Source organism: Mesoplodon densirostris, chromosome 2 (assembly GCF_025265405.1).
Source record: "Mesoplodon densirostris isolate mMesDen1 chromosome 2, mMesDen1 primary haplotype, whole genome shotgun sequence".
Lineage (NCBI taxonomy): Eukaryota > Metazoa > Chordata > Mammalia > Artiodactyla > Ziphiidae > Mesoplodon > Mesoplodon densirostris.
Genome location: NC_082662.1, coordinates 192,392,609 through 192,404,055, shown reverse-complemented (window position 1 = coordinate 192,404,055; position 11,447 = coordinate 192,392,609). Strand labels below are relative to the sequence as shown.

Below are 11,447 nucleotides of genomic sequence, written 5' to 3'. Positions count from 1 at the left end.
AAGAAAGGCGGGGAGGCAGTCGGTGTAAATAACAGCCTTTGGAAATTTCTTCTCACCCACTGATACCTAAAGTTGGTCTTGTGTATGTGTGTGTGTCTTGTTTCAAAATGGGAAATAGTTTAGTTCTTTTATAGTAATATTCACAGAATCTTTTTTTAAAGAAAATATAGTTATTTTCCATGATTCTGCCCAGAGATAACCACTAACATTTTTACAAAAGTGTATCATTCGACACACGGTGAATGCAAATCCACTTTCTTCCCACTTAATGGTACATCATGGACAGCTGCACATGTCGGTAAATAGAGGTGCCCAACCTCACTTTATGGGTTGCCTGGGAGGTGAGTAAATATCTCTACTGCAGCGAGTTTCGCAGCCCCCTTTGGGTGACACTCAGGTCGCTACCATTTGTCTCCGGTTACACCACCGCCACAGAGGGAGCCCTGGTACATGTATCTTTGTGCACCTACCCAATTATTTTCTTTGGAAAGAAGTGCTCAGATGTGAAATTGCTAGGGAAAAGTCATGCATGCTTTTCAAGGTTTTTAGACAGCTTGTCAAATTGTTCTTCGGAAAGTGTCTCCTAATTCCCACCTAGACCAACGGTTTATGCAGGCTTGAGTTTCTTCACATCCTCACCAGCCTAGACACCAGGGGTGTTCTTTTTACTCTTTGCCAATTTGATATATGAGAGGTGGTGTCTCTCCTAATCTTAAGCTGCTTGCATGTCAGACGATGCTACGGAAGAGTGTACATGCTCTGTCTGCATCCTCCAAACCCCAGCATTTGCACTGACTTTCCTCACGGCTAGAAATCAGCCAGGGCACCAAGCCTGCAATATAAGGACTATAAATCCCAGCATGCCCTGCAAACCCATGGGGTAGATAAGGATAGACCAAGGGATGTTGGGACTTTCCCCTCCTGCTGTGGCCTGGGTCACTGAGGCTGGCAGGTGTGGAGGTGGGCAGGTGAAACTGAGTCATTCGGGACACTGGGTGTGGTTTCCTGGATCAGCTCCAGAGTTGACACGAAGGTTCCAGTAACGGGGGGCTGAGCTGGACTAATTGCTGATGGTGCTGCCCCAGCCCAGCCCTGCACGTAGCAGGAGGAGAGGAGGGAGAGGAGGGAGGGGGAGGGGAGGAGGGGGAAGGGAGGAGGGGGAGGGGAGTAGATGGGGGAGGGGAGTAGATGGGGGAGGGGAGTAGGTGAGGGAGGAGGAAGAGAGGGGGAGGAGAAGGGAGGAGGAGGAGGGGAGAAGGGAGGGGGAGGGGAGGAGGGCAAGGAGGGAGGGGGAGGGGAGAAGGGAAGAGGAGGAGGAGGGGAGGGGAGGAGGGAGAGGAGGGAGAGGGAGGGGAGGAGGGGGAGGGGAGTAGATGGGGGAGGGGAGTAGGTGAGGGAGGAGGAAGAGAGGGGGAGGAGAAGGGAGGACGAGGAGGGGAGAAGGGAGGGGGAGGGGAGGAGGGGGAGGGGAGGAGGGCAAGGAGGGAGGGGGAGGGGAGGGGGCGGGGAGGGGAGAAGGGAAGAGGAGGAGGAGGGGAGGGGAGGAGGGAGAGGAGGGAGGGGAAGGGGAGAAGGGAAGAGGAGGAGGAGGGGAGGGGAGGAGGGAGAGGAGGGAGGGGAAAGGGAGGAGGGGGAGGGGAGTAGATGGGGAGGGGAGTAGGTGAGGGAGGGGGAAGAGAGGGGGAGGAGAAGGGAGGAGGAGGAGGGGAGGAGGGAGGGGGAGGGGAGGAGGGGGAGCGGGAGTCGGGACAAGAATGAGGAGGCTACTGTGAGTGCCTCAAAAACGGCACCTCGCTCTCCATCCTCCCACAGGGTCACTGGGAAGCATCCTGAAACCTACTCTGATGGAGCCTCCACCCCAGGCGCTTCTCAAACTGTGCATCTGGCAGTGGGGTTTCAGGCGGAGTCCGGAATCCATGGTGGGGCTGAGGAAAGAGGCGCAGGAAGCCAGGCTCCAGATCCTGATCTCAGGCCCTTATGGGCTGTGTCTTCACCCTGCACAGCCTCGGTTTCCCTGCCTGGGAGACGAGGGCCCATCCTGCCTCACAGGCCTGCTGGGAGGCTGACGGGGGTTTGTTCTTTGAGATCTCGTGGGCTCCACAGTCCTGGGTGGCCCTTCCCTCCTGGGCCCCCGCACACAGCCCGGTGGCAAGGCAGATGCTCAGTGAGAGGAGGGATGAGTGACCCCTCACCCAGTAGGTGCTGCTTAGGAGGCAGCTGTCGACACTGAGCTCACATTCTCACCGCAAGCTGTGTGCCTTTGAGCAAGTCACTTGCCTCCTCTGAGCCTCAGTTTCCCCATCTATGAAATGGGGCTTGTTCACCTGGGTCTAGTGTCCTGTTCCACAGTCATTGGGATTTGGTTACAATGCAGGGCTCACTGACTCACCTAGGGACACTGTTTTTCCTGAAAAGAGGTCAGTTTCGGGAAGACTCTGTGAAGAGGTGTTGCACAGATGAATCCCTCCACAGGGAGAGGGGCCGGGCCGGGACAAGGCTGCCAGGCAAGGGCGGCTCTTTGGCACCCGGGGTTAATCAGCTATGCCCAGTGCAGAGGGCACCCATATTCCAGGGTGTATGTGTGCCCTTGATATGTTGTGCACCAACTGGGCTAAAAGAGGTCTTGAGGTGAGAAAATTTGATGCTCCCAAGTACATATCAGGGGGCTCTGGTCCCCAGGCCCTCATAGTGGAGGCGGCTGGCAGGAATCCACATCCAGGTATGACCCCCCCATCACCTGTTTACTGATTGACAGCCTCAATGAGCCATCGTTTTGCAGGTGGAGGGCCTGCAGGACGAGCTCCTAGTCCGGGAGCAGTAGGTGGGGGGCAGACACAGATACTTCCACCCAGGCTGAGGACTTCCTGCTTACGGGTCACAGGGCCCTGCACGGCAGTGACGATGGTGGCTGCGGGGACCCACGGTTCTGCCTCCGCAGACTGTGGTCCAGTGGGGAGCTGGCTCAGCACAGCCAGATCTTCTGGTTAAAGAGAAGCCACCATCCCGTTATTGTGTGAAAATTGTTCTGATTTTAAATTTACTTATTTATTTTTGGCTGCGTTGGGTCTTCATTGCTGTGTGCCGGCTTTCTCTAGTTGCGGCGAGCGGGGGCTACTCTCCTTTGTGGTGCGTGGGCTTCTCATTGCGGTGGCTTCTCTTGTTGTGGAGCACGGGCTGTAGGCGCGGGCTTCAGTAGTTATGGCACATGGGCTTCCGTAGTTGTGGCACGTGGGCTCAGTAGTTGTGGCTCACGGGCTCTAGAGCGCAGGCTCAGTAATTGTGGCACATGGGCTTCAGTAATTGTGGCACGCGGGCTCAGTAGTTGTGGCTCACGGGCTTAGTTGCTCCGTGGCATGTGGGATCTTCCCGGACCAGGGCTCGAACCCATGTCCCCTGCGTTGGCAGGCGGATTCCCAACCACTGCGCCACCAGGGAAGCCCAATTGTTCTGATTTTAAAGAGTTGGCCACGTATTCCTGGTTTTCTGCAGCTGCAGATGCACCTGTAGCAGGAGGCATAGTGGGCGGCTCAGCGGCTCTGACGGGCAGGGGTGCTGTCCTCAGGAGTCCCTCAGGGCCCCGTGAATGCCCAGCTCTGCTGTCGCCACCTGGGAGTGGTTGATAATTTTTAACAGCTGGGCTGAATTTTCATTTTGCACTGGGCCCGACTTGGGGGCAGGCCGGAGCCCACCTGGCGGGGAGAAGGGGAGCAGAACCGCTTCAGAGAGGGGGGAGGGGGTGAGCTGATAGCTCAGGGGCTGGGGGTTTCGTCCACTGCAGGGGGCGCGCTGAGGCTGTGTGTGTGTGTGTGTGTGTGTGTGTGTGTGTGTGTGTGTGTGTGGCTGTGTGCGAGTGTGAGGCTGGGGGGCCTGAGTGCGTGTGTGCCCAGGGGGAGGGGGCGGCCGGGCAGGGAGAGGCAGGGAGAGGCACAGGGCAGCCAAGCAAATATTTATCGAGCGCCTTCTCTGTGCCAGGCGCTGCGGAGGCACTGAGATGAGTAAGCCCGGCCTTGCCCGGAGGCCCCACAGCTCCTGAGGGTGAAAGGGTGTAAACAGAGCGAAAAGAATGGAAGACAGGGAAAGCTCGGCTCCCCCGCGTGCGGGAGGGCAGCTGAAGAGGCGGAGCCGCCCCTCCCCCGCAGGCACGCCCCGAGGGGCTCCCGCACCTGCCCAGCAGCCCCCCGACCCCACAGGGGCAGTAAGAGGTGGGGACTCACGCCCCTGAGTCCAGCCGGAGGGGACCGGGGGACGGGCACGGCTGCCGGGCCCTGCAGTGTCCTGGGGCGGGGGGCGGGGCGGCAGTGTTGGGCGGAGACACTGAGGACCACGCCCCCTAGGAGGGAGCGAGGCCCCGCCCCCTGTCGCCCCCAAGCGCCGGCAGGAGTCCAGGCTCCGCCGACCTTGGACCAGCCTCCTGCCCCAGCCGGGACGCGGGGACGCCCAGTCCCCTCCGAGGGCTGTGGTGCGGAAGGAATGAGATAAAGGATGAGGAAAGCACCTCATAAACTGCAAACGGCAGGACAAAGGTCAGCGCGCCGTGCGGGCACTGCTGCCTAGGGCCCTTTGGCACGGGATGAAGGGCTGGGCCGCGGGCAGCTCTCCTCCCCAGCACACCCCCCGGGCCGCGTCTCACCGCCGGTGCCTCCTTCGGGGCTGAAGAAGCTGATGGAGGCGGAGGGTCCTGGGCGAGCTTGGGGTCCCGGAGGTGTGCTCTGGTCCCGGGGCTCCTGCCCACTCTCAGAAGGGACTCAGGCAACGTGGGTGACCCTCTGGGGGCGCGAGGACCCCAGATAACGCGGGCGGAGAGGTGAGCACAGCGCCCGCACTTGGTCATTTTCAAGAAATGAGGCGACTCTTAGGCCGGGACCCCCGATAAAGCAGCCGCGGGGAAGTGGAGACTGCTGGAGACTAAACCCCAGCGCTCACCCGGTACCCACTTTCGCAAGGAAACTTCTTCCCCAAGGGCTCCAGAGGACTCCAGCTTCTTTCATGACTCCATCCCCTCCTGAGCGACCTCCCCACCCTCCTAGCCCCCAGGCCCTGTCCTCCTGAGTGAGCCCCATGCACACACGTGCACAGGCACACACCAGCATACACCTGTTTTTCTCAGATCCCTTTCTTACCCGCATCCCTTTGGTGAATAATCTGATATTTCTAAGACAGCTAAACAGCCTTTCAAACGCACAAAATGGCTTTTTAAAGTGCTCCCCGAAACTCGAGGCCTCAGACTTAAGGAACTCCGCTCTGGGAGACGTTCTTCACGAGGACCCCCCACCTACAGCCCCACCTGAACCCAGATGTGTCATTTTGTGCAGACAGAGCAGCACCTTCTGAACTCTGCTGAGGACACCGTCAGAGGAGCCCCAACCCCGGAGAAGCCTCTGGGGAGACGGCAGGGAGCACGACTGCGTCCCCGGGGCCCCCTCCCTCTGCGTCTGTGACCCGGGCTGTCAGTCTCCTGCGTGGGGAGGGGGCCGCGCGGTGGCAGCGGTGTCCACGGTGCTACGTCGACCGGGCCAGGCATTCCTCCGCCCCCGAGTCCTCCTCAAGCACTCATCTCGCTTTGTTTGTTTTTCCCTCCGCAAGATCATAACTCCGATTCCACGTCCGACAACGAAAGCTTGGATTCATCTTACAGATATTCAGCTCGCAGCCAGCTTGGCTGGAATGCACACCACCTACTCCACAAGGCCAGACACGCAATCCCAGACTCCTTAGTGGATGCCAGGGCACAGCGGCCTGACAGCGGGCTGCAGAGGCCTGGCTCGGCCCAGGTCACCCCGCAGGTGCCTCGTGGCGGCAGGACAGCCCAAGCTGTGGGGAAGGATCACCCGTCCCCTCACTCTCCCCCAGCCTCAGCCTCCACCTTCACCTGCAGCCGGCAGACCCCTGCCCTGGTCCCCTCTCCCAACCCCATGGCCCACATCCGGGCCAGAGCTCCAGACTTTAGTATACAGGTAGCTAAGACAAAGGTTAGAAAAAGTCCACAAGGCACTTTATTGGAGGTCTCTGCCCCCATTCACAGGAGGAGGGAGCCAGGAGCCCCGTCCCAGGGGTCCCGGCATCGCCCTGCTCCTCACTGGTCCAGCAGAGGGCCTAGAACAGTCAATGTGGCCACCAGCACCTGGTGAGGGAGGGGCAGGAGGGGAATGTCTTAGAAAAAATAGATCTCTATGTACATGTCTGTATTTATAGCACATAAATTACGGGGTGCTCTGACCCCCGCCCGCGGAGCCCAAGCGCTGAGCGGGGAGGGGGAAGCCAGCCCAGAAAGAGGGGGCCCTTCTCAGGGCCCAGGGCCCCCAGCCTTCTCAGCCCGCTCCGGCCTCTGTCGGAGGGAGGTGTCCGCCACTGGGGTCCGATCGGGTCTGACGCGGCCCAGACAGAAGGAGCCGTGAGCGCAGCTACAGCCGGCGCACAAGTGGCCTCAAACACCAGGCTTGTAATTCCAAGAGGAGGACAGACAGCAGAGGCCACCTGCCCGTATGCCAGGACGACGGCCGACAGGAGCCAGAGCCTCAGCTTCTCTCCACGGCGCAGGGCGCACGCCCAGGCGTCCTGGGGGTCCCCTCCGGGGGTGCAGCCTCAGGTCCGAGCTTCGGTCGCAGGCCGGTCCGACCCTCAGTTCCTATGCCCGGCCACCTCCTCCTCCTTCCAGCCACTGGAGTTTTTGCCGAACTTGTAGACAAGCCGCCGGCCGTCCACCCGCTCCAGGATCTCCCGTTTGTAGTAGTACCTGAGGGGAGAAGGGTGGTCAGAGGTGCCCAGGCAGGGGCCCGCCTGCCAGGAATCCTCAGCTGACCTGCCCCGCTGGGCTGCAGCCCGGCCGGCCTGGGCCTGAGCCTGAGCCAGCTGCTGCACGGAGGAGTCTCTGCTCCTTCGCCCTGCTCTGTCCCGAGCACCGGGCCGCGCCCTGGCTTCCGTGTGGCTTTCGCCTCTGTCCTGGGCCCATCATGAAGCCACGTGATTTTAGGGTTGAGGAAACCTTAGCGATGGTCTGCGAGGAAACCAAGGTCCAGAGACGGGCAGCTTAATGGCTTCGATGGTGTGGGCCTTGGCTACTGCCCTTTTTACCACCAAGTGCCTTTCTCAGGACGAGCCTTGCAGGCGATACAAAGAAATGCTGCCACACCAAGTTCAGTGTGTGCTGCAGGCCGGCCAGCCACCTGCCAGGCTCCCACTCAGCCCACGAGGCGGCCAGACCGCGCGGTTCCTCGCTGCACGGGACTCACACCCGTCGGAAGGGGGAGGGTTCTGACGGTGCCAACGGCCGCCCCCGCCGGGCAGCGAGGCCCGCTCACCTCATGGCCCTGCTCAGCTTCTCATAGGTCATGCTGCTGTTCTTCTTCTTCTGGCCCCAGAGCTGGGCCACAGCCTCCGAGCGCAGGAACTTGAAGACGCCCTCTTGCCGGTTCTCCCACTTCATGAGGCCCTCGTTGAGCTCCGGGTGGATGAGGATGTCACGGATGAACTCCCACAGGTGGGTGCCTCTGGGGGCTACAAGGCCAGGCTCCATTAGTCAGTGGCCCAGGGTACCCCTGACCCCCACGACGGCTGCCCATCCCAGCGCACAGCCTACTGACGGCTGCCTCCCTCCTGGCCTCCCCCACTGGACAGCCGGGGAAGCTCCAGGAAGACCACGTCTCACACGGCACAGAGGTTTAACTCGCTCAGATACTGATCAAATGTCTGGCTGGGATGCAAGAGCGGTTGAGACACGGTACCGCATTGAGGGGCTCACAGTTTCGAGGGGTCACGGTAAAAAAGCAGATACAGGGCTTCCCTGGTAGCGCAGTGGTTGAGAGTCCGCCTGCCGATGCAGGGGACATGGGTTCGTGCCCCGGTCCGGGAAGATCCCACATGCCGCAGAGCGGCTGGGCCCGTGAGCCACGGCCGCTGAGCCTGCGCGTCCGGAGCCTGTGCTCCGCAGCGGGAGAGGCCGCAACAGTGAGAGGCCCGCGTACCGCAAAAAAAAAAAAAAAAAAAAAAGCAGATACAGCAAAAGGTGGTGAGAGCTCAGCAGGTGCAGGACCACAGAGCTGGCCCCGGCCTGGGGGACAAGGGGACAGCTTCCTGGGAAGAATGACCCCAAGAAGCAAACAGGCCCACTGCGTGTGGGAGGGGTTGCATGTGCGGATGAGAAAGAGCTGCGGGGGCCCTGCCGGTGGCTCTGGTGGCAGGATCCCACTCAAGGGCCAAGGCCAGGGGGCAGGGACTTGGTGGGTGGAAGGGCCACCCCTGCACGGCCCTCGGTGGATGGGCCGTCCAGCGACTGAGCCACTGTCCCTGCCTGAGCCTGCCCAGCACCCGCCAGCAAGTGTGCCCCTCAGGCAGGACGAGGGGTGGGCAGGAAGCCTGGACCCCAGCCCCATCCTTCCTGCAGCCCCCCTGGCTCCACGGCCACACGCACCATGAAGGACCAGCCAGGCCCTGCCACCCGGCAGTGACCATGTGCACCCTGGCCCCGTACGCAGGAACATGTGGAGGGCCCAGCTCAGGAGAGAGGACCCACCGGCCCCACCACGGCCCCCAGCCGTGCAGGGCCCCCCAACCGTACAGGGACCCAAGCCGCGCAGGGCCCCCTCTCACCACGCAGGGCCCCCTCTCACCGTGCTTGCTCTTCTTGCCCTCAAGACACTCCCGGGAGTCTTTACTCAGCTTTCGGGGCCGGCCCCGTTTCCGCTTCCCGTGCTTAAGGTCCTCCTTCTTATAGTCGGGAAAGCCGTCTGTGGGGAGAGGTGGAAGGTCAGGAGAGGGAGGGACGGGGGCTGCTGGGGGACAACCCCCCTCCAGGAAAACCCTGAGGGGGTGGGGCAGGGGGCCAGCCCCTGGCAGTGCTCAGCGGGACACCCACGGGGACCAGGAGGTTCCCTCCACTCACCCCCAGAGAAGAGCTTGCTGTCTGGGGCGTCCAGGTCCACGTCGCTTCCACCGGAGTCTGAGGCCTGGGGGCTCTGAGAAGCGCCAGTCCCTGGAGGGGCGGGTCAGAGTGAGCCCCTTCCGGTCCTCCCAGAAAGCCTGGGCTCTAGTGCGGGGCGCCAGCGCTCAGGGCATCTGGGGAGGGGAGGCTGTGGGCAGATGCCCGAGGGCTCACCTGCGGTGGAGACATCAGAGCTGCCCGGGGAGGGGGCCCCCGTGCCGAAGCTGCCTGGGTAGAAGGGGCTGGCCTGTCTGCAGTCCTCAAGCATCTCCTGGGCAAAGGGGCTTCCCTGGTCTGGGGGGATGTGAGAGTTCAGAGGGGGCCCTGACTCTCCCAGCTGGGGGTGTGGGGCAGAGAGGGGACAGGACAGGCTGGGAGGGGTTGAGAGAAGGGGGCTCTCACCAAAGGGGCCCTGGTCCCCCAGGGGCTGCTGAAGTGCCATGCTGTCCTTCTCCAGAAGCTCCATGATCCAGCTGAGCTCGTCGGGGAAGCTGGAAGCTGATGAGAAGGGGGTCAGAGCCCAGGGGTCTCCCCTCCCCTCCCTGGGGCTCTCTCCCTGGTGGTGCCCTTGGGCCAGTCCCCAGACCAGCCTCCCTAACTGAGGAGGGGGCGGGGCAGGAGGCGGCCTCCCCTCCAGGACTCACTGAGGTCCCACAGCTGGGAGTACAGCTGGTCCCCCAGGGGCCCAAAGACCAGGCGCAGCTCCTCAGGGGCGCAGCGGCAGAGCGCGGCCCCGTCCATGTCACAGCGCGAGAGGTCGATGGTGCTGGCGTCGTACTTGTGCTTCTCCACTTGGTAGCTGATCCAGTCCAGGACCTGGGCCTTGGACCAGAGCTGGGGCTGCTCCCCCAACCAGCTGGCCTTCTCTGCAAGGTGCCGGCACGGCAACGGGTCAGCCCCTTTCTGGAGCCAGCTGGGGATTCCGGGGGTCCCGCCTGGACTCTCAGAGCACGCAGCCAGGAGCAGGGCGGGCGGTGGTGCTCACAACACCCTGGCCAGCACCCCCGCCAGGCAGGCGCAGCCCCCAAATCCCAACACCCCAGCTTCTTACAGCTCACCCCAGCCCTCCCCCCTGCCCTTTCCCCCACTTGTCCCAGGCTCTTAGGTGGTTGTCTCCCTCTCCCCAAACGTCCAGCCCCTCCTGAGACCCACCTGTGCCCTCCAGGGACATCTGCGGGCTGCTGAGCGCCAGCACCAGGTCATCAGCCCCGAAGGCGGCGGCAGGGGGAACAGAGGCCAGATTGGGGTCCTCCGAGCTGTACATCGTACTGAAGTAGTTGCTAAAAACGTTGCTAATCTCACAGGTTGCAGCCATGAGGCTACCTGGGAAGGGAGGGCAAGGCTGGTGAGAGCCAGGGGCCCAAGGGCGTGAAGGTCAACATCTCTTAGGACACCCTCTCCTCAAGAAGGGCTCCAGGGTCTCAGAGCCCGGGGGACGGAGGGTGTGCTGGTGGGGGGGCACAAGGCCTCCCGCTGGGCTCCCTCCTCTGCCCTCCTGGGCCCACGAGTGGGACCGGCAGTCATATGGCCACTCTGTCCTTTGCAGGGACAGGCTCTCGGGCCCTCAGGACACCGCCCAGCCCTGCAACTCCTGCTTGGGTAGGCTCAGAACCAAGCTCCACCGGCCCCTCCCCAATCCCCGCGGGGCCAGGCGGGGGAATGTGACAGGCAGGGGTCCTACCTTGGCGGCCAAGGGTGTGGCAGGCAGGCTTAGGGGCAGCAGGCGGAGGAAATCCAGGGGGAAAGCTCCGCCAGGTAGCACTGACGCGCAGGCGGCGCTCCCACCGCGCTAAGTAGAAGCTCCGAGCTCCGCCTGCACCCGGGCCTTTATAGGTCCCCGCGGTAACCCGAGCTGGTGGTTCATTGGTCGAGGGGATTTCCTGGCCTTTAGACTGGGCTCCTGGCCCCAGGTGATTTGCATATTTTGTGCCACTTGGCCGGGATCCAGGCCGGCGGTGCTGGGAAATCAGGCCCGGCTGGTTTAATGATTGTCAGGGTCTGTCATCCCGCACCCTCTGGGGTTGGGCACAGGGCAGTGGCCTGGGCGGGTGGCAGGTGGACGCTGGGTGGGCATCTGCACTTTCGGCCACCCTCTGGCTCAGGAAATTCCTCTGGGGGGCCAGGCCAGGGATGGGCTGAAGCGGGGAGGGGTGAGGAATCTGGGTCAGAACTGGGTCAGGAAGGCTTCTGGCCCCCAAACGTCTGCAGGTCTGAGGACAAGGGGGCCTAGCAGGGAGGGAAGATACGGAGGTTTGGGGATCTTTCCCACGACGCCCGGGATTCAGGCTGGAATGTTCACGGCCTGCCAGCCTTGCCCAGGGCCCCAGCGTCCGCAGCATCCGCAGGCACAGGGCCACCGCTGGCACCCACTTAGCTGTGCCTGCCGGACGCCCTCCAAGCATCAGTCGCTGCAGCCCCTCTGGAGGACCTGGCTCTGCCCCGAAGAACTCACCTGGCCCCTGGCGGAGCCCACCGCGTGGGGCTGCCGAGGGAGGGGCCGGACCCACGTGGACGTGTTTACCCCTCTATC

The 11,447-nt window shown here is 62.4% G+C and overlaps 1 protein-coding gene across 1 annotated transcript; it reads right to left on the bottom strand.

Moving 5' to 3' along the window:
* Nucleotides 1-6,618: 6,618 nt before the first annotated feature.
* On the bottom strand, nucleotides 6,619-10,232 carry ELF3 (E74 like ETS transcription factor 3). The gene is made up of 8 exons (XM_060088696.1): nucleotides 10,070-10,232; nucleotides 9,562-9,783; nucleotides 9,320-9,415; nucleotides 9,092-9,211; nucleotides 8,879-8,968; nucleotides 8,607-8,723; nucleotides 7,299-7,494; nucleotides 6,619-6,733 (listed from the first exon to the last, which is right to left on the bottom strand). Exons 1-8 carry the CDS (start codon nucleotides 10,230-10,232, stop codon nucleotides 6,619-6,621), a joined length of 1,119 nt encoding a protein of 372 aa, XP_059944679.1.
* Between the last annotated feature and the right edge of the window lie 1,215 nt (nucleotides 10,233-11,447).

What these genes read in the sequence shown, in the direction of transcription:
- ELF3 (XM_060088696.1), bottom strand. Translation starts at nt 10,232, where the DNA reads ATGGCTGCAACCTGTGAGATTAGCAACGTTTTTAGCAACTACTTCAGT. An exon ending in GGGGGACCAGGGCCCCTTTG is followed by an intron (nt 9,212 to 9,319) that starts GTGAGAGCCCCC and finishes ACATCCCCCCAG; the next exon opens with ACCAGGGAAGCCCCTTTGCC. An exon ending in GGGCAAGAAGAGCAAGCACG is followed by an intron (nt 7,495 to 8,606) that starts GTGAGAGGGGGC and finishes CTGGCCTTGTAG; the next exon opens with CCCCCAGAGGCACCCACCTG.